Source organism: Leiobunum rupestre, chromosome 3, assembly GCF_980474605.1.
Source record: "Leiobunum rupestre chromosome 3, qqLeiRupe1.1.hap1, whole genome shotgun sequence".
NCBI classification, from domain to species: domain Eukaryota; kingdom Metazoa; phylum Arthropoda; class Arachnida; order Opiliones; family Sclerosomatidae; genus Leiobunum; species Leiobunum rupestre.
In genome coordinates, this window is record NC_143386.1 from 21,170,595 (window position 1) to 21,190,139 (window position 19,545).

The 19,545-nt window shown below is 41.8% G+C and overlaps 2 protein-coding genes across 2 annotated transcripts in view; one reads left to right on the top strand and one right to left on the bottom strand.

Moving 5' to 3' along the window:
* The window catches only part of LOC149949791 (acyl-CoA synthetase short-chain family member 3, mitochondrial-like), an 81,920-nt gene extending 66,209 nt beyond the window's left edge, over positions 1-15,711 (top strand). Inside the window, exon 18 of the mRNA XM_090167920.1 lies at positions 14,838-15,711. Coding sequence (XP_090024046.1) covers positions 14,838-14,930 — 93 coding nt within the window. The 3' untranslated portion in view covers positions 14,931-15,711. The remainder of the gene's footprint in view (positions 1-14,837) is intronic.
* Positions 15,712-16,691: 980 nt separating this feature from the next.
* Positions 16,692-18,969, bottom strand: LOC149949792 (heat shock protein 68-like). The gene has a single exon (XM_090169297.1). The coding sequence runs from the start codon at positions 18,795-18,797 to the stop codon at positions 16,887-16,889; it is 1,911 nt and encodes a 636-aa protein (XP_090025423.1). The 5' UTR covers positions 18,798-18,969; the 3' UTR covers positions 16,692-16,886.
* Between the last annotated feature and the right edge of the window lie 576 nt (positions 18,970-19,545).

Here is a 19,545-nt window from a genome sequence, read left to right on the forward strand (position 1 = left end):
TCATTTATTTCCTTGAAAGAGTGGCTAATTTTTTCAACATTGCAATAACCTTTTTACTGAAATATAATTCCATCTAAATTTATTAACTTCTGATAAAAGTAAAATATAAAAGAAAAATTTTGGCCTTAATAAGTCAGGGAAAATCTCTTAAAATGGTCAGGGAAAACAGGGAATAGTCGGGGAATTTGAATCTGGAAATTTTGTGGCAACCCTGCTAAGAATATGAGAGTATAGGCAGCGTTATTCAACTCTTAGCCTTGGTTTCCAACTTTGGGAAGTACAAACGTTTCAACGTGCGTAAAGAAAAAAGTATTATGACGCTCTCTAGTCGAAACCAAGCATTAGCAGGTTTTCTTCGCGACTGAAAACTATCGCTACGTCCCTTTTGTTTCGCCATTAAAAACTAGATAGGTAGGCTAGGTAACGGCTAAAGCTATTAGTTTTTCATTATCGTTATTCGTAAATGATACTTTCATTTTGATATAATTTTTGCATCGTTGGCAAGTTTATTATAACGTCCTTATAACTTTTCAATATCTCTGTAGCAGACCCTAGATCATAGGTGCAACCTTGGAGAAGCTAAGCTAGCGCCCTTACGCCCGGCTGCAGTGCTTCCACTCTGGGAAATTTGAAATTCCTTTTTCAATATTAGGTAACCGAAAAAATTCCCTTTTTTCCCTTTTTAATGTTAGAAATTCCCTTAAAATTTCCCCATTGATTTCTAACATAATACGAGTTAAATATAATATTTCCACCTAATATTTAAGTCAAGGAATACTTTCAAATAAATATATTTTATTATTAAAGACCACGTGGCTTGAAAGGGGGCTACGGCCCGAAAGCTCAACAAAATAATTATAAATTTCTTTTAATAAAAGGAAAAATAAAATTAGTCATGAAGTATCGTCATCAATATATGTAAAATATATTCATAGTATCGTGTCTCTTTGAGTTATTTTTAATGTTATACAAAACCATGACTTTTAAAAATATAAATTTTAAAGATAACAATTTGTAAGTTTACATCCTAATTCCGAAAAACTAAAATGAAAAATTATGAAACCGAAAAGAACGCGATACAGAATTACAGACGAATATTTCAAAGCGTCTATTTTAGCAACAAGAGTCTAAAAATATTCCTGAAATTTCCTTTATAGTCATTTTAATGACATGATATTCAGGTGTAGGTTAATTAATCACAACGTGTTTAGTAACTTATGTTTTCGAGAAAAATGGGAAATCCCCTTTTTGTTTCCTTTTTTTCAAATAAAAATCCCTTTTCTAATTTTGAAAGTTGAAAATTCCCTACAAAGGGAGAAATTCCCTACAAGTGGAAGCACTGTCGTCACCTAGACTCGTTTAGGTCGCTAATAAGCGTGTTCTACCCGATGAAGGAGGAGGAGTTTGTTGATTAATCATCAACGCCATCTTTTGCCAATAAATAGAAGCGCGTGGGAAAGTATTAAATTAAGCAAACAATGCTTGGGTAGATTAATTATGAAAATAATTTCAAATCGTTTATTTACGTAAGTAAATATTTTTAGTAATTATTTATTTCAATAACTTAAGAAATAAATAAATATTTTGAAAAAATAATTATTTTTATAACTTATGGAATTGAGGTTAAATATTTATAGTAAATATTTATTTTTATAACTTATTAAATTTATTGTAAATATTTATAGTAAATATTTATTTTTATAACTTATGAAATTTTTGGTAAATATAATTAAATTAATATTTTGAGTAAATACTTATTTAATATTAAGTTAGAAGAAACCACCTATGGACTGTGAGAAGGATGATAAAATACGCGAAAAAGTAGATAAGTCCATAATTAAAAGGGATAATATAGCTAAATCCTAAACAAATTTGAAGAAATTTAAAAACTTACTAATAACTCGTACCGATAGGTCTTCGATCAACGCGAAACTCGGATCAAATAGATCTTCGAGTAATAAACTAAATAAAAAAAAGATCTATTTGATCCGAGTTTCGCGTTGCTCGAAGACCTATCGGTACGAGTTATTAGTAAGTTTTTAAATTTCTTCAAATTTGTTTAGGATTTAGCTATATTATCCCTTTTAATTATGGACTTATCTACTTTTTCGCGTATTTTATCATCCTTATTTAATATTGACTATCTTTACTGAATGTAATAACCTAGACGACCAAAGGTCTACTTCCAGTAGTACCCGACTTGATGGAGAGAACGAGCAAGGGTCTGCTTCCAGCCGTACCCGGCTTGAAGGAGAGAACGAGCAAGGGTCTGCTTCCAGCCGTACCCGGCTTGATGGAGAGAACGAGCAAGGGTCTGCTTCCAGCCGTACCCGGCTTGAAGGAGAGAACGAGCAAGGGTCTGCTTCCAGCCGTACCCGGCTTGATGGAGAGAACGAGCAAGGGTCTGCTTCCAGCCGTACCCGGCTTGATGGAGAGAACGAGCAAGGGTCTGCTTCCAGCCGTACCCGGCTTGATGGAGAGAACGAGCAAGGGTCTGCTTCCAGCCGTACCCGGCTTGATGGAGAGAGCGAGCAAGGGTCTGCTTCCAGCCGTACCCGGCTTGGTGGAGAGAGCGAGCAAGGGTCTGCTTCCAGCAGTACCCGACTTGATGGAGAGAGCGAGCCAGGGTCTGCTTCCAGCAGTACCCGACTTGATGGAGAGAGCGAGCCAGGGTCTGCTTCCAGCAGTACCCGGCTTGATGGAGAGAGCGAGCCAGGGTCTGCTTCCAGCAGTACCCGGCTTGATGGAGAGAGCGAGCCAGGGTCTGCTTCCAGCAGTACCCGGCTTGATGGAGAGAGCGAGCAAGGGTCTGCTTCCAGCAGTACCCGGCTTGATGGAGAGAGCGAGCAAGGGTCTGCTTCCAGCAGTACCCGGCTTGATGGAGAGAGCGAGCAAGGGTCTGCTTCCAGCAGTACCCGGCTTGATGGAGAGAGCGAGCAAGGGTCTGCTTCCAGCAGTACCCGGCTTGATGGAGAGAGCGAGCAAGGGTCTGCTTCCAGCAGTACCCGGCTTGATGGAGAGAGCGAGCAAGGGTCTGCTTCCAGCAGTACCCGGCTTGATGGAGAGAGCGAGCAAGGGTCTGCTTCCAGCAGTACCCGGCTTGATGGAGAGAGCGAGCAAGGGTCTGCTTCCAGCAGTACCCGGCTTGATGGAGAGAGCGAGCAAGGGTCTGCTTCCAGCAGTACCCGGCTTGATGGAGAGAGCGAGCAAGGGTCTGCTTCCAGCAGTACCCGGCTTGATGGAGAGAGCGAGCAAGGGTCTGCTTCCAGCAGTACCCGGCTTGATGGAGAGAGCGAGCAAGGGTCTGCTTCCAGCAGTACCCGGCTTGATGGAGAGAGCGAGCAAGGGTCTGCTTCCAGCAGTACCCGGCTTGATGGAGAGAGCGAGCAAGGGTCTGCTTCCAGCAGTACCCGGCTTGATGGAGAGAGCGAGCAAGGGTCTGCTTCCAGCAGTACCCGGCTTGATGGAGAGAGCGAGCAAGGGTCTGCTTCCAGCAGTACCCGGCTTGATGGAGAGAGCGAGCAAGGGTCTGCTTCCAGCAGTACCCGTCTTGAAGGAGAGAGCGAGCAAGGGTCTGCTTCCAGCAGTACCCGGCTTGGTGGAGAGAGCGAGCAAGGGTCTGCTTCCAGCAGTACCCGGCTTGGTGGAGAGAGCGAGCAAGGGTCTGCTTCCAGCAGTACCCGGCTTGGTGGAGAGAGCGAGCAAGGGTCTGCTTCCAGCAGTACCCGGCTTGGTGGAGAGAGCGAGCAAGGGTCTGCTTCCAGCAGTACCCGGCTTGGTGGAGAGAGCGAGCAAGGGTCTGCTTCCAGCAGTACCCGGCTTGGTGGAGAGAGCGAGCAAGGGTCTGCTTCCAGCAGTACCCGGCTTGGGGGAGAGCGAGCAAGGGTCTGCTTCCAGCAGTACCCGGCTTGGTGGAGAGAGCGAGCAAGGGTCTGCTTCCAGCAGTACCCGGCTTGGTGGAGAGAGCGAGCAAGGGTCTGCTTCCAGCAGTACCCGGCTTGGTGGAGAGAGCGAGCAAGGGTCTGCTTCCAGCAGTACCCGGCTTGGTGGAGAGAGCGAGCAAGGGTCTGCTTCCAGCAGTACCCGGCTTGGTGGAGAGAGCGAGCAAGGGTCTGCTTCCAGCAGTACCCGGCTTGGTGGAGAGAGCGAGCAAGGGTCTGCTTCCAGCAGTACCCGGCTTGGTGGAGAGAGCGAGCAAGGGTCTGCTTCCAGCAGTACCCGGCTTGGTGGAGAGAGCGAGCAAGGGTCTGCTTCCAGCAGTACCCGGCTTGGTGGAGAGAGCGAGCAAGGGTCTGCTTCCAGCAGTACCCGGCTTGGTGGAGAGAGCGAGCAAGGGTCTGCTTCCAGCAGTACCCGGCTTGGTGGAGAGAGCGAGCAAGGGTCTGCTTCCAGCAGTACCCGGCTTGGTGGAGAGAGCGAGCAAGGGTCTGCTTCCAGCAGTACCCGGCTTGGTGGAGAGAGCGAGCAAGGGTCTGCTTCCAGCAGTACCCGGCTTGGTGGAGAGAGCGAGCAAGGGTCTGCTTCCAGCAGTACCCGGCTTGGTGGAGAGAGCGAGCAAGGGTCTGCTTCCAGCAGTACCCGGCTTGGTGGAGAGAGCGAGCAAGGGTCTGCTTCCAGCAGTACCCGGCTTGGTGGAGAGAGCGAGCAAGGGTCTGCTTCCAGCAGTACCCGGCTTGGTGGAGAGAGCGAGCAAGGGTCTGCTTCCAGCAGTACCCGGCTTGGTGGAGAGAGCGAGCAAGGGTCTGCTTCCAGCAGTACCCGGCTTGGTGGAGAGAGCGAGCAAGGGTCTGCTTCCAGCAGTACCCGGCTTGGTGGAGAGAGCGAGCAAGGGTCTGCTTCCAGCAGTACCCGGCTTGGTGGAGAGAGCGAGCAAGGGTCTGCTTCCAGCAGTACCCGGCTTGGTGGAGAGAGCGAGCAAGGGTCTGCTTCCAGCAGTACCCGGCTTGGTGGAGAGAGCGAGCAAGGGTCTGCTTCCAGCAGTACCCGGCTTGGTGGAGAGAGCGAGCAAGGGTCTGCTTCCAGCAACAACAAGCTCATCACGGGCCGTTGGAAAGTCGTCACCTCTATCTGTGACAAGAACTTCATTCGATGGATTTTTCAGATGGATGAAGATTCTGTCGCAGTTTTAAAGGAGGCAAAATTTTTGGCCTACACAGGGGTGGATAGGGGACTTTTAAAGTCCTCAAAAATCCTAACACCACAACGCAGCCAGAAGATGTAGGACTTCGATCTGGCAGGATAACTTTGTGATATCATCCTGGGCTCCATGTTGGACATTTCCGACATCACGGTGGTGGAGAACACCTCCACCGACAAAGAAGGGTCTGTCCAACCCACAGGGGCAATAGGTGAAGATGCGTGTGGTTCAGCTGGTAATGGGGTAGGATCAGTCCTGTATCCACCCCCTTAGCCGGCGAGTAGCCCAGCACAAACACCGGCAACTGTGGTTGGACATGAAGGTGATACAGATCAATCGGCATCACAGTAAGGCAGCCTCGGCAGTCCTCTGTCGTAGGTTTGTTGTGGAGGGTTTAGACGTGGCTCTCATATAGGAGCCTTGAATCTATAATGGAAAAATCCTAGGTCTCAAAAATACGGGTACTGTTTATTATGACTACCAGTCTGCTAAACCGAGGGCATGTTATTTGATACGAAGGGGTATTAACGCTCTTCCTCTTTCACTATACTAATCTAGGGACACTGGCACCATAAAAATCTTCTCTGATGGAGAAGACGAATTAACGATGGCTTCTGGCTATTTAAGTATTTATCCTATGATGCCTTGTCCCCTCCATCACAGGAGGTTGCCAATCTGGTGAACCACTGTGAGAGACTGGGCAAGAAGCTTGTCATTGGGTGCGATGCTAATGCTCACCACGTTGCATGGGGCAGCAGTGCCTGCAACCAACGCGGTGATGACTTAATGGAATATCTAGTTAGTACTAAACTTCATATTCTTAATAAACACAATATACCAACTTTTGTTACAAGTAACAGGAGTGAGGTTATTGACTTAACTCTGTGCACTGAAAATGTATTACACTCTGTGACACAATGGCATGTGTCTAATGAACCGTCACTTTCGGATCATAGGCAAATATGTTTTTCTGTTGTGGTCAAACCTGCCCAGGTAGTTACCGAAATATGCAATCCTAGATCAACTAATTGGCCTAGTTCAAAGAAATAGCGTTAGCTGTTTTTCGAGGAGGCTTTTGATAAAGTCTCTAAGGCTGTCCTTCTTAAGGCTAAACGATTCGGTATCAATGACACATTGCGTCTATGGATAGATTCTATGTTGACTGATCAGGTCGCGACGGCTTCCTTGCTTGGCGAATCACTGAGGGTCACCACCAGCCGTGGCTGCCCTAAGGGGGGGGGTGTTCTTTCACCCCTGGTGTGGTACCTGGTTGTGGACGAACTCTTGGTGAGGCTAAACAGGGATGGCTGTCGCGGCTTTGGTTACGCGGACGATGTCGCAATGATCATTACTGGGAAGTTCCCAAGAACCATTTCGGCTATGATGAGAAAAGCTCTCATCTCTGTGGAATGCTGGTGTAGGAATGTTGGCCTCACCGTCAAACCTGACAAGGCGAGCCTGATTCCTTTCACTCGGAGGAAGGTACAGGACTTGTTTAATGATATTTCTTTCTTTGGGACCATCTTGGTGAAATCAACTGAGGTAAAATACCTCGGTGTTATTCTCGACAGTTAACTAAAATGGAAGCCATATTTTGATCTCAGTATAATTAATTAATTAATTAAAATGGTCCTCCTTCCCGCGTAACCTTCGGGGTTAGCGAGTTTGAACAGGGTTGTCTAGGGGTCGTTATTTGCTTATTTGCTAAATTGAAAGTTGCCATTGAAGTTCAAAATAATCGTAAACATTTAATTAGGGACAGAAAACAAAACTAGACTAAATGCACTGTTACAAATAAAAATAACCAATACTTCGACGTATTAAAAAAATAATAAATGATAGAACGTTAATAGTTCAGATTTTAAATGTACATAATTGCGACAAAGACAGTTTTTAGAAAACGCTAGGTGGCGTTAACAATTACGCTTAATACTAAGTACTTAAGTGGTTGGTCCAGGTTGATGGTCCATGCTCGAGGTAGGCTTGACCGCGCAGGGTTGATGTCCGTAACGGGCACCAATTCGCGCTGGCTTTACCGTAAATGGTATCAACTATATTTGAACCCGGCTCTGGCCATAATCGCCCGATCACTCGGTTAACCGGTGAGAGACAAGACTTCAAATACCTTCCCACAAAGACCCTTCGCAGCAACGGTCAGCGCCGCCGCTAGGGGTCGCCTGAAAATATCCACCGTCCTAAATTAAAGAATTACCAGGCCGAATCCTTGTTGACATATATAGGTCTTGGCTAAATTAATAGAAAGTGTGAAGACATTAAATTTAGTCGTTACACATTACAGGAGCTATGAGAGCAGCCCCAAGCGCTTCTCTGGAGGTGCTCCTGAATATTGTACCGCTCCATCTTTAAATAGAGGAGGTTTGCAATTATGAGTGCCTATCGGTTACTACATAATGGTTGGTGGAGGTCTGCTAATTGGAAGTGCAGCCACACCAAATTGTTTCTGATGGGTTCTGACAACATAGCTGCAAAGTTATAATTTGAAAAGCAGTTTAGTGTTTACTTTCCAAGTCGTCTAGACTGGTATGGCGACACAATTTTTGGAACCAAGGGTGAAATTGTTTGGTTCACGGATGGCTCCAAGACTTACTCAGGGGTGGGTGCTGGAGTTTATTGTCCGACTAAGAAGTTTGGTTTCTCTGAGAGCCTTGGCTTTTTTGCTACGGTTTTTCAGGCTGAGATTTCAACCATCTGCTTCTGTGTAGACTTCTGTCTTAAGAAGAAGTATCGGGGCAAGACGGTTCAGATTTTCTCGGACAGTCAGGCTGCCCTGAAAGCTCTTAATCAGTTTAGTATTACTTCTAAGCTCGTTCTTAGCTGTTTGGATCTCCTTTCGGAACTGGGCACCCATAATAGGGTTCAACTATATTGGGTGCGTGGTCGTAGGGGCCATCATGGCAATGAGTTGGCCGACGCTCTGGCCAAGGAGTGTGCGGAGGCTAGGTTCTTAGGTGCTGAACCTGCAATTCCGATACCCAATGGCCTGGTTCGTAGCCATGTGCATGGCGCTATGGCTGAGAGACAGGTCAGGTTTTGGCTTGAGAAGGATGGTCAGAGGCAGGCCAAGGAGTTTATCCCAGGGCCTACTAAGAGTAGTATCAGGGTGGTTACGGGCCTACTTTTAGGTCACTGCCAGCTTAATAGACAACTGCATCTCATGTCCTTTGTGTCTGTAACTTTTATGCGGCTCAAAGGTTGGAGGATCTTGGTATTCACAGGCTGGAAATGAGCGATCTTTCCAATATCTCGGCAAAGCAAATCTTGCGCTTCGTTTCAGAAACTGGGCTTTTCCATGTTTAAATGGCTGAAACTGCACAATGGACCTCTGGTCGAAGTGCTAGGTTGGGTCTAACCCAACTACACAAATCTAATAAAAATAATAATAATATAATAACCTAGAAGACTCTCCCGTGCAATAAAAATAAAAGAGGGGAAATTAGCGGAAAACAAGTCTGCCTTATGGCCGCCAAAAGCTTCCGAGATAACTAACTTCATCAAGTTAAAAAAAAACCCTGGTATAGCATTAGCCCACGGACTTTACTATAAGGGGACGGTTTATCAATATATTTCTGTAGTCAGACCACATTCCGTTTGCGGACAAAACTCAGCGGGGTGGAAAAAAGTTAGCAGTACCTCAAAATAGTTTATTCAAGGTCGTTCCGTCATATGGAAAATACCGAATTTCACTACTAGAATTTGACCTAGGCTTAATTGAATTGTCCTTATTACAGCATAAATAATACATACACTGTTTTTTAACCATACTTGATCTACTAATTAATTCTAAAAGCGAGTAAAATAACACTTGATTTACCTCGTCTAAATTAACAAAACATAAATTTTTAAAATAACTAACAAAATCAATATATTCGTTTTCTCCATAGCGTGAACTAACTGGTTACCATTTAATTTTTCATCGAACTGACCTTGAATATCTAAAAGTGTTTTTCCCCTTTTTTGCGACCCTCCCGACAAACAGACAATCATAGAACCGGGCGAAAAGCATTGGGGAAGCTACAGCCCAAAACCGTCCAATTATAGTAAAGTCCGTGATTAGCCTCTGGTACCATCCTCGCATACTCTTCGTGGAGTAAGTTTGTGTGCTTTTTATACACAAAACGTAAATACATTTGGCGGTCGTCTGTGCTAAAGGGCTCCACGAAAAATCGAAAGCAGACGAACTTTCGCTACGAGGAATGCGAGGATCGTGTCGTAACTCATGCAGATGCGTTACGTCATCTGTTGCGATAGACTGTTTTAAAAAATTGTTTACAGGAAAACAAAGAATTAGAACGAAGTCATTCGATTTAAATGCTTTTATTTACATTTTATGGCTGCAAATTAAACGTTTTGCCGGGAAGGGAAAAATATATTATTGGAAAACAACATTTATTAAAAGGAGCTATCCATTTAAGAATTTTTTATGTTATTATACCTTTAAAACGTTTTCGGTTTAATATCCGATAAAAAAGTTTGATTTCACTATCCGATTAAGAATATTTTTTCACCTTTAAGAATTATGATAACCTTTAAGAATTTATAAGGTCACTATTCCTTTTAGAATTTATAAGGTTACTATACCTTTTAGAATTTATAAGGTCACTATCTAAGAATTTATAAGGTCACTATCTAAGAATTTATAAGGTCACTATCTAAGAATTTATAAGGTCACTATCTAAGAATTTATAAGGTCACTATCTAAGAATTTATAAGGTCACTATCTAAGAATTTATAAGGTCACTATCTAAGAATTTATAAGGTCACTATCTAAGAATTTATAAGGTCACTATCTAAGAATTTATAAGGTCACTATCTAAGAATTTATAAGGTCACTATCTAAGAATTTATAAGGTCACTATCTAAGAATTTATAAGGTCACTATCTAAGAATTTATAAGGTCACTATCTAAGAATTTATAAGGTCACTATCTAAGAATTTATAAGGTCACTATCTAAGAATTTATAAGGTCACTATCTAAGAATTTATAAGGTCACTATCTAAGAATTTATAAGGTCACTATCTAAGAATTTATAAGGTCACTATCTAAGAATTTATAAGGTCACTATCTAAGAATTTATAAGGTCACTATCTAAGAATTTATAAGGTCACTATCTAAGAATTTATAAGGTCACTATCTAAGAATTTATAAGGTCACTATCTAAGAATTTATAAGGTCACTATCTAAGAATTTATAAGGGTGCTATACCTTTGAGGATTTATAAGGGTGCTATACCTTTGAGGATTTATAAGGGTGCTATACCTTTGAGGATTTATAAGGGTGCTATACCTTTGAGGATTTATAAGGGTGCTATACCTTTGAGGATTTATAAGGGTGCTATACCTTTGAGGATTTATAAGGGTGCTATACCTTTGAGGATTTATAAGGTCACTACACCTTTGAGGATTTATAAGGTCACTACACCTTTGAGGATTTATAAGGTCACTACACTTTTGAGGATTTATAAGGTCACTACACTTTTGAGGATTTATAAGGTCACTACACTTTTGAGGATTTATAAGGTCACTAAACTTTTGAGGATTTATAAGGTCACTACACTTTTAAGGATTTATAAGGTCACTACACTTAAGGATTTATAAGGTCACTACACTTTTAAGGATTTATAAGGTCACTACACTTTTAAGGATTTATAAGGTCACTACACTTTTAAGGATTTATAAGGTCACTACACTTTTAAGGATTTATATGGTCACTACACTTTTAAGGATTTATAAGGTCACTACACTTTTAAGGATTTATAAGGTCACTACACTTTTAAGGATTTATAAGGTCACTACACTTTTAAGGATTTATAAGGTCATTACACTTTTAAGGATTTATAAGGTCATTACACTTTTAAGGATTTAAAAGGTCATTACACTTTTAAGGATTTATAAGGTCATTACACTTTTAAGGATTTATAAGGTCACTACACTTTTAAGGATTTATAAGGTCACTACACTTTTAAGGATTTATAAGGTCACTTCACTTTTAAGGATTTATAAGGTCATTACACTTTTAAGGATTTATAAGGTCACTTCACTTTTAAGGATTTATAAGGTCACTTCACTTTTAAGGATTTATAAGGTCACTTCACTTTTAAGGATTTATAAGGTCACTACACTTTTAAGGATTTATAAGGTCACTACACTTTTAAGGATTTATAAGGTCACTACACTTTTAAGGATTTATAAGGTCACTACACTTTTAAGGATTTATAAGGTCACTACACTTTTAAGGATTTATAAGGTCACTACACTTTTAAGGATTTATAAGGTCACTACACTTTTAAGGATTTATAAGGTCACTTCACTTTTAAGGATTTATAAGGTCACTACACTTTTAAGGATTTATAAGGTCACTACACTTTTAAGGATTTATAAGGTCACTACACTTTTAAGGATTTATAAGGTCACTACACTTTTAAGGATTTATAAGGTCACTACACTTTTAAGGATTTATAAGGTCACTACACTTTTAAGGATTTATAAGGTCACTACACTTTTAAGGATTTATAAGGTCACCACACTTTTAAGGATTTATAAGGTCACCACACTTTTAAGGATTTATAAGGTCACTACACTTTTAAGGATTTATAAGGTCACTACACTTTTAAGGATTTATAAGGTCACTACACTTTTAAGGATTTATAAGGTCATTACACTTTTAAGGATTTATAAGGTCATTACACTATTAAGGATTTATAAGGTCATTACACTTTTAAGGATTTATAAGGTCATTACACTTTTAAGGATTTATAAGGTCACTACACTTTTAAGGATTTATAAGGTCACTACACTTTTAAGGATTTATAAGGTCACTTCACTTTTAAGGATTTATAAGGTCACTACACTTTTAAGGATTTATAAGGTCACTACACTTTTAAGGATTTATAAGGTCACTACACTTTTAAGGATTTATAAGGTCACTACACTTTTAAGGATTTATAAGGTCACTACACTTTTAAGGATTTATAAGGTCATTACACTTTTAAGGATTTATAAGGTCACTTCACTTTTAAGGATTTATAAGGTCACTACACTTTTAAGGATTTATAAGGTCACTACACTTTTAAGGATTTATAAGGTCACTACACTTTTAAGGATTTATAAGGTCACCACACTTTTAAGGATTTATAAGGTCACTACACTTTTAAGGATTTATAAGGTCACTACACTTTTAAGGATTTATAAGGTCACTACACTTTTAAGGATTTATAAGGTCACTACACTTTTAAGGATTTATAAGGTCACTACACTTTTAAGGATTTATTAGGTCACTACACTTAAGGATTTATAAGGTCACTACACTTAAGGATTTATAAGGTCACTACACTTTTAAGGATTTATAAGGTCACTACACTTTTAAGGATTTATAAGGTCACTACACTTTTAAGGATTTACAAGGTCACTACACTTTTAAGGATTTATAAGGTCACTACACTTTTAAGGATTTATAAGGTCACTACACTTTTAAGGATTTATAAGGTCGCTATAGGCTATAGCTTTAAGAATTTATAAGGTCGCTTTAGGCTATAGCTTTAAGAATTTATAGGGTCACTTTACCTTTAGGAATTTATAAGGTCATTATCTAAGAATTTATTTAAAATTGGCAAATTGTTTTGCTCCCACGATGACCAAAATCGGTATGGAACTAATTCGTACGTGGGTTTCAACTGTTGTGTGGCACAGGCCTAGATTACGCGAATGCGTCAGACACGTAGGCGTGGGTCCGACGCTCGCGATACCAACTTCAATTAAATGCTAAATAAGGCAAGTTGAATCCTAACCACATTCCATGTGCGCTTTATACCGAAGATACAGCGGCCTTCAAGATACAATTTTTAATAGCTCCAATGTTTATAAATTTATTTTCATTTACAAATTAGTTGTTGCTATTCTAAAATCCCGAAATAGATAATTTCATAAAATGTGGAATTCGATTCGTATACGGTATAAAAGAAGATTTTACTAAACAACTCACTGCGCAAACATTTGAATAAATTTATAATACTATATCGGAGTGCAGATTTGACTGGCAAGGGGAGTACCTGAGGTCAGGCTTTCCACGGTACCTGGAAAGCCTGGAATTCCTGGAAAAGTCAGGGAATTGAATAGGGGTGTAAAAATTAGGGAAATGTCAGGGAATTTAATTTCGGTTTGAAATAGGAAACTTTTACTAAAATTAAGGCTACAAAATAAAAAAATCCTGGCACAAAATAAGTCAAGAAAAATCTCCGGAGATGTTCAGGGAAAACCTGGAAAAGTCAGGGAATTTGATTGTGAAAAAACCGTGGCCTATTTTGTTCCAAGTCCGGCGTAATGTAGACCTATATGAGATATGAAATTTCCCAAAGGAGACGTTGCACTACCCATTCGATTTGCCATGGCAACCGAAAATGTTTTTGACCATTTGAAACAAAAAATCTCCATTTCCTTATTTTACCCAATAATTGTTACAATTTTACCCCACACATGTTCCGAACTTGATGAAATTTACCTAAATGTGGTCCTAATTACCCATTTCGTGATTAATAAAAAATTCGTAGGTGAAACCAAGAAAATACCATGCTTTTTTAAATGGAGATTTTTTTGTTTTAAGTGTTCAAAACCATTTTCGGTTGCCATGGCAAATCGAATGGGTAGTGCTACGTCTCCTTTTGGGAAATTTCATACCTAATATAGGTCTACATTAGGCCCGACTTGGAACAAAATAAACACCTCGGGTACTCACCTTGTGAATGTGAAATGGGGAATCAAAGTTAAGTCAGAACCCCTCCACAAATATTACCCTAGATTTTCCCTTGTTCCGAGATTTCGTAGTAGGCTAAGAAGAGTAACGCTATGACTTCATTATACTCCGATCTGTGGTGGCGAATAGTTCGAGTCGGAGTAAAAACGTTTTTCCAAAATGGCCCTTGTGGCCATTTTAGTAGATTAGCAGACGATTTTATCAGTCTACTCTCTTTACACCTCCTTTTCAGACGGAGTAAAAAGAGTATACCTAAAATTCTGGAACAGACGAATTGTTTACGGTGTATAGTAAATCTCAGCCCCGGAACAGGCGAATAGTTCGTTTTAAGGTTAAAAGAGTACACCTTTAGTGCGAGAACAGGCGAAAAGTATTCACCTAATATCATAAGTAACATAATAACAATAAGTATGACAAGTAACGAGATTTACAATCAAACTGATTTTCATAGTTATTGCGTAATCAAGATGTTTTCTCGACACAGAGCCCTCTAGTGTCGAAAATACGAGAGACTTCCGCTAAGCCGAAATATCTGGTTTCCGATAGACAGGCGGAATATTAGGCTAAAATGATAAAAATTAAAAAGTTTTGCTCAGCGCCACGAGCTTATGTTTTTTTATCACGCAAGATTCGCACGCGCGCTTCTAAGCAAAGCCAAATTCCCTCGCGACTCCAGAATGTGCTCTCCGATATTAGGCTTAAATTTTTATCTAAACGTAGTCATCCCAAACGGTAAGTCGCTAGTCACAGCTTGAAGAGAGTATCAGTGCCGAAAAAAGGTTCGGTTAAAAAATTAGCATTAAAGCAATAGGAAGTGTCATACTTATTGTTATTATGTTACTTATGCGAATATCTATTGCTACTCCCAAAAAAATTTCATACATTTGTCGTAATTTTGTCTGCAAGCTTGATGACTTTTGTTTTTTTTTGTAGGGAATATCGTCAATCGAAAACCCGACTGTTCTGGAGGACATAGCTCGACAACTTGTTCTTCGTGGCTACGCTGGTGACAACAAACATAATTAGACGTACAATAGTAATTGAACCGATACCCAAGACCACATAACGTTCATTTACTTTTAATATTAACTTTAAAATAATTTGTTTTAATTATATCATAAAGTAATTACTACCAGAAATATATAATATATATAAGTTGTTCCTTCAACGACTTCCGGTGATTTTTACAAATAAATTTCTGATGTTTTTCTAAAACTGTATGTTATCGGACAAATATGGTTTATAATTAAATAAAAACATAAAATGCGTGCTATATAATAGAAGCTTCAATAAAACACCTTAAAGGAAATAGCCAAGAAGTAATACTTCCGAGAACCAGGACATGGAAAATACTGTTTATAGAGTAATGGCAGTGCTAAGTCACACGACGCCACCCTTAATTTTTCCTATTCATAAAAAATTCGCGCCCACAATGGCGGCCATGGCCAAAGCTACGTAGTGCTACTACTATATATAGTGCTTGTTTAAATAATGGTAATTTTTCACCTGTACAGTATGCAACAAGTGTTTCCTTTTAACCAGGTAACTTTTTGACATATTAAAGGAAATATCACCTCAGGTATTTGGTGTGGAACACCAACGTTTGCAGCTCTGGCCGCTCATACATTTGGCTTTAAAAATGTTTGACGCCACTGCCCAGGGAAATTTGAAAAATTAAGGGGGTCTTCCATAAAGATTGCTTTAGGGGTTATATTCCCTTTAAGGCTTAGCAAAAACACAACGTTCTGTTTACCGGTGAAAAGTTTTCATTATTTCTACAAGCACTATATAAACAGTACCTTTCAGGTCCGGGTTCTTGGAAATATAACTTCTTGGCGATTTCCTTGAAGATATTTTATTTAAGCGCCTATTTCGACCCTGATACGATTATACTCTCAAAAAGTTATATTACTGGTTATAAATAATTAAAAGAATAAAGAATGAACAATATTAGGACATTAGAACATTTATTTGTCAAATGTTCAAAAATTTCAAAGCGAAATCAGCCGATAGGGACAAGGCAGTTGGGGGAGGTAGAACGTCACTACGCTCTATCTCACACTCCTGAAAATCCACCCACTGGGGGAAAAGCGCGCGAAATTAGCTATAACGGTACGATGTCGTGACGTTTCCCTCCCTCAAAATGGCGTCAAGTGCCTTGTCCCTATATTACTGCTTAGGCTGAACGGATGGGCTGGTAAAATATTTCCTAGAGTTTCGCGTTTCCAGTAACCACACTACGGCCAGCTCTAGACTCGTCGCTGAAAAACTCGCTTTGCTAATTAATAGTTCCGCAATTTTTTTTTTGTAAAAATAGAGCTAATACCCAAGGCACCACCTTCGACCACATAAGCAATGTTGCTTGTGCGTGATCAAGTAACAGGTGGCCGGGTTACAATGCGTAGGAGGGTGGTGGCAAGCCCTTCATGCCACGCGAGCCAACAGCTCCCTACACTAACTATTAACGTTAACCTCAGCAAGTTTTTATGGGAAGGGGAAACCGAAGATCTCGGTGGAAAACCCCTTTAACCAGTGGGGAGATAACTTACAAACTCTACGCAGGAGTGGTTCCGGATTTTCACCCAGTGCCACTAGCTGGGATCGAACCCGGCTCCTCTTGCTGCGAGGCTAAAGTGCTAACCACTCAGCCACCCCACCTTTACTCAGCCACCCCACCTAGAGATGGCGCCACGTTTTCGACTGTTATGGGTTATTCATAATGGTAAGGTAGGAAAGGCGTACTTTATAATTTAGACATATGACATAAATAATCATATATTTTTGATGCATTTTATTAGAAGCTTGATACAGAAATCAGGTACAGAAAAAACATCGCTCAATAACAATACCAAAAGTACATATTTAATATCGAACGTTTTGGACTAGTTACTTAAGGCGTAAGCTATTTTTATATCGTTACCTTAAAAATGTATACAATTTTCATTGTTTCATTTATAAAAACCCGAAACAAAATGGCGTTTATTAGTCAACTTCTTCCACCGTTGGTCCGTGTCCTCCCGTAGCTCCAGGATTCGGAGCCGCACCCGAAGCCGAGCCACCGTGAAGTTTGGTCATGAAAGGGGCGCATTGCGATTGCAGTTCTTTCAATTTGTGCTCGTATTCTTCTTTCTCGGCCAAAGTGTTGCTGTCCACCCAGGTCAGGGCTTCTTCGCACAACTTGACGACCTTGTCCTTGTCCTCGGCTGGTAATTTATCCGCCGGAGCTTCGTTGGCGGCCTGTTTAACGCTGTACGCGTAGGTCTCGATTTGGTTCCGGGCGGTCACCTTTTCCTTTTGCCTGTCGTCCTGTTCCTTGTACTGCTCGGCTTCGCGAACCATACGATCGATCTCGTCTTTGGACAGTCGGCCCTTGTCGTTGGTAATTTGAATACCGCTGCTTTTCCCCGTGCTTTCGTCTTTGGCCGTTACGTGCAAGATACCGTTGGCGTCCAGGTCAAAGGTCACCTCAATTTTGGGAACCCCTCTCGGCGCCGGAGGTATCCCGGTCAGTTCGAACGTACCCAACAAATTGTTGTCCTTCGTCATGGCTCGTTCTCCTTCGAACACTTGGATAGTGACGGCTGGCTGGCTGTCCGCGTAGGTCGTGAATGTCTTGGACGTCTTGCAGGGAATTCGCGAGTTTCTTTCGACCAATTTCGTCATGACGCCACCGGCGGTTTCGATACCGAGAGAGAGCGGCGCTACGTCCACCAATAAGACGTCCTTGATGACGTCGCTAGTGTCGCCGGTGATTACGGCGGCTTGCACCGCGGCTCCGTAAGCTACCGCCTCGTCCGGGTTGATGGACATGCACAGATCCTTGCCGTTGAAAAAATCCTGCAATAATTTTTGAATTTTCGGTATCCTGATAGATCCCCCGACCAGGACGACATCGTGGATGGAAGACTTGTCCATTTTGGCGTCGGACAGAGCTTTCTCTACAGGTAGAAGGGTGCTTCTGAAGAGATCGATGCAGAGTTCTTCGAACCTAGCTCTGGTGATTTTCGAATAGAAATCGACCCCTTCGAAGAGGGCGTCGATTTCTAGCGACGCTTCGGAGCTGCTGGACAGGGTTCTCTTGGCCCTCTCGCAAGCCGTTCGCAGCCTTCTCATGGCGCGCGGGTTGTTCTTCAAATCCTTCTTGTACTTCCTCTTAAATTCCTCTATGAAATGGTTGACCATTCGGTTGTCAAAATCCTCCCCGCCCAAGTGAGTGTCTCCGGCCGTGGAACGGACCTCGAAGAGCGATCCTTCGTCTATGGTTAAAATGGACACGTCGAACGTCCCTCCGCCCAGATCGAAAATCAACACGTTCTTCTCGCCTTTTAAATTCTTGTCCAAGCCGTATGCCAGAGCGGCGGCTGTGGGTTCGTTGATGATGCGTAGGACGTTGAGACCCGCGATGACGCCCGCGTCTTTGGTGGCCTGCCGCTGGGAGTCGTTGAAGTAAGCGGGTACGGTGACAACCGCGTCCGTCACGGCCCTACCGAGATAAGCCTCGGCTACCTCTCTCATCTTGGTAAGAACCATGGAACTGATCTCCTCCGGATTGAACTGTTTCTTTTCTCCTTTGAATTCCACTTGAATCTTCGGTTTCCCCGCCGAGTTGGTGACTTTGAAGGGCCAATGTTTGATGTCCCCTTGCACCGTGGCGTCGTCGAATTTGCGTCCGATCAGTCTCTTGGCGTCGAAAACGGTGTTTTCCGGATTGAGCGCGACTTGGGATTTGGCAGCGTCTCCGATCAGCCGTTCGGTATCCGTGAAAGCGACGTAACTCGGAGTGGTACGGTTACCTTGGTCGTTGGCGATTATTTCGACTTTACCATGCTGAAAAACACCCACGCAAGAGTAGGTTGTTCCTAAGTCGATACCAATTGCTGGAGCCTTGGCCATTTTGCGTATTTATAAAGTCACTACTACTCGGAACGGTAAAACGCCTGGTAAAATGTTCAAACTTTACTTTAATGCTACACCTAAAGCACTGGGATCGCTAAAACGCCCGGTAAAATGTGCAATTGTTATTTTAATGCTACACCTAAAACACTGGGAACGGTAAAACGCCCGGTAAAATGTTCAAACTTTACTTTAATGCTACACCTAAAGCACTGGGATCGCTAAAACGCCCGGTAAAATGTGCAATTGTTATTTTAATGCTACACCTAAAACACTGGGAACGGTAAAACGCCCGGTAAAATGTTCAAACTTTACTTTAATGCTACACCTAAAGCACTGGGATCGCTAAAACGCCCGGTAAAATGTGCAATTGTTATTTTAACGCTACACCTAACGCACTAGGAACGGTTAAAAAAACTGGTAAAATGTTCAAACGTTACGTTAATGCTACTTTAAATGCACTGGGAACGGTAGAACGGCCGGTAAAATGTTCCAACGTTAATTCGGGATTTATCTTGAACACGCACTGGCACCGTCCGTCTCGTATCAGCGAGATTCGAAGAACTGAGTGCCGGAGACTCGCATTTCAGTTTATATTACGCGGAGACGGTTTTCTGGATTATTCTGGAAGAGCCGACTTCTCTCTCGGCTCGCGCTCCGGAGCCTCCACGCCAGCGCCTCAACTTCAATCGCCGACTGAAAGCTAAAATCACGTAACTTTTTAGAGGGCTTTTCGATATTTTTGTTT

Coding starts and splice junctions, on each gene's coding strand:
- LOC149949792 (XM_090169297.1), bottom strand. CDS start 18,797: ATGGCCAAGGCTCCAGCAATTGGTATCGACTTAGGAACAACCTACTCT.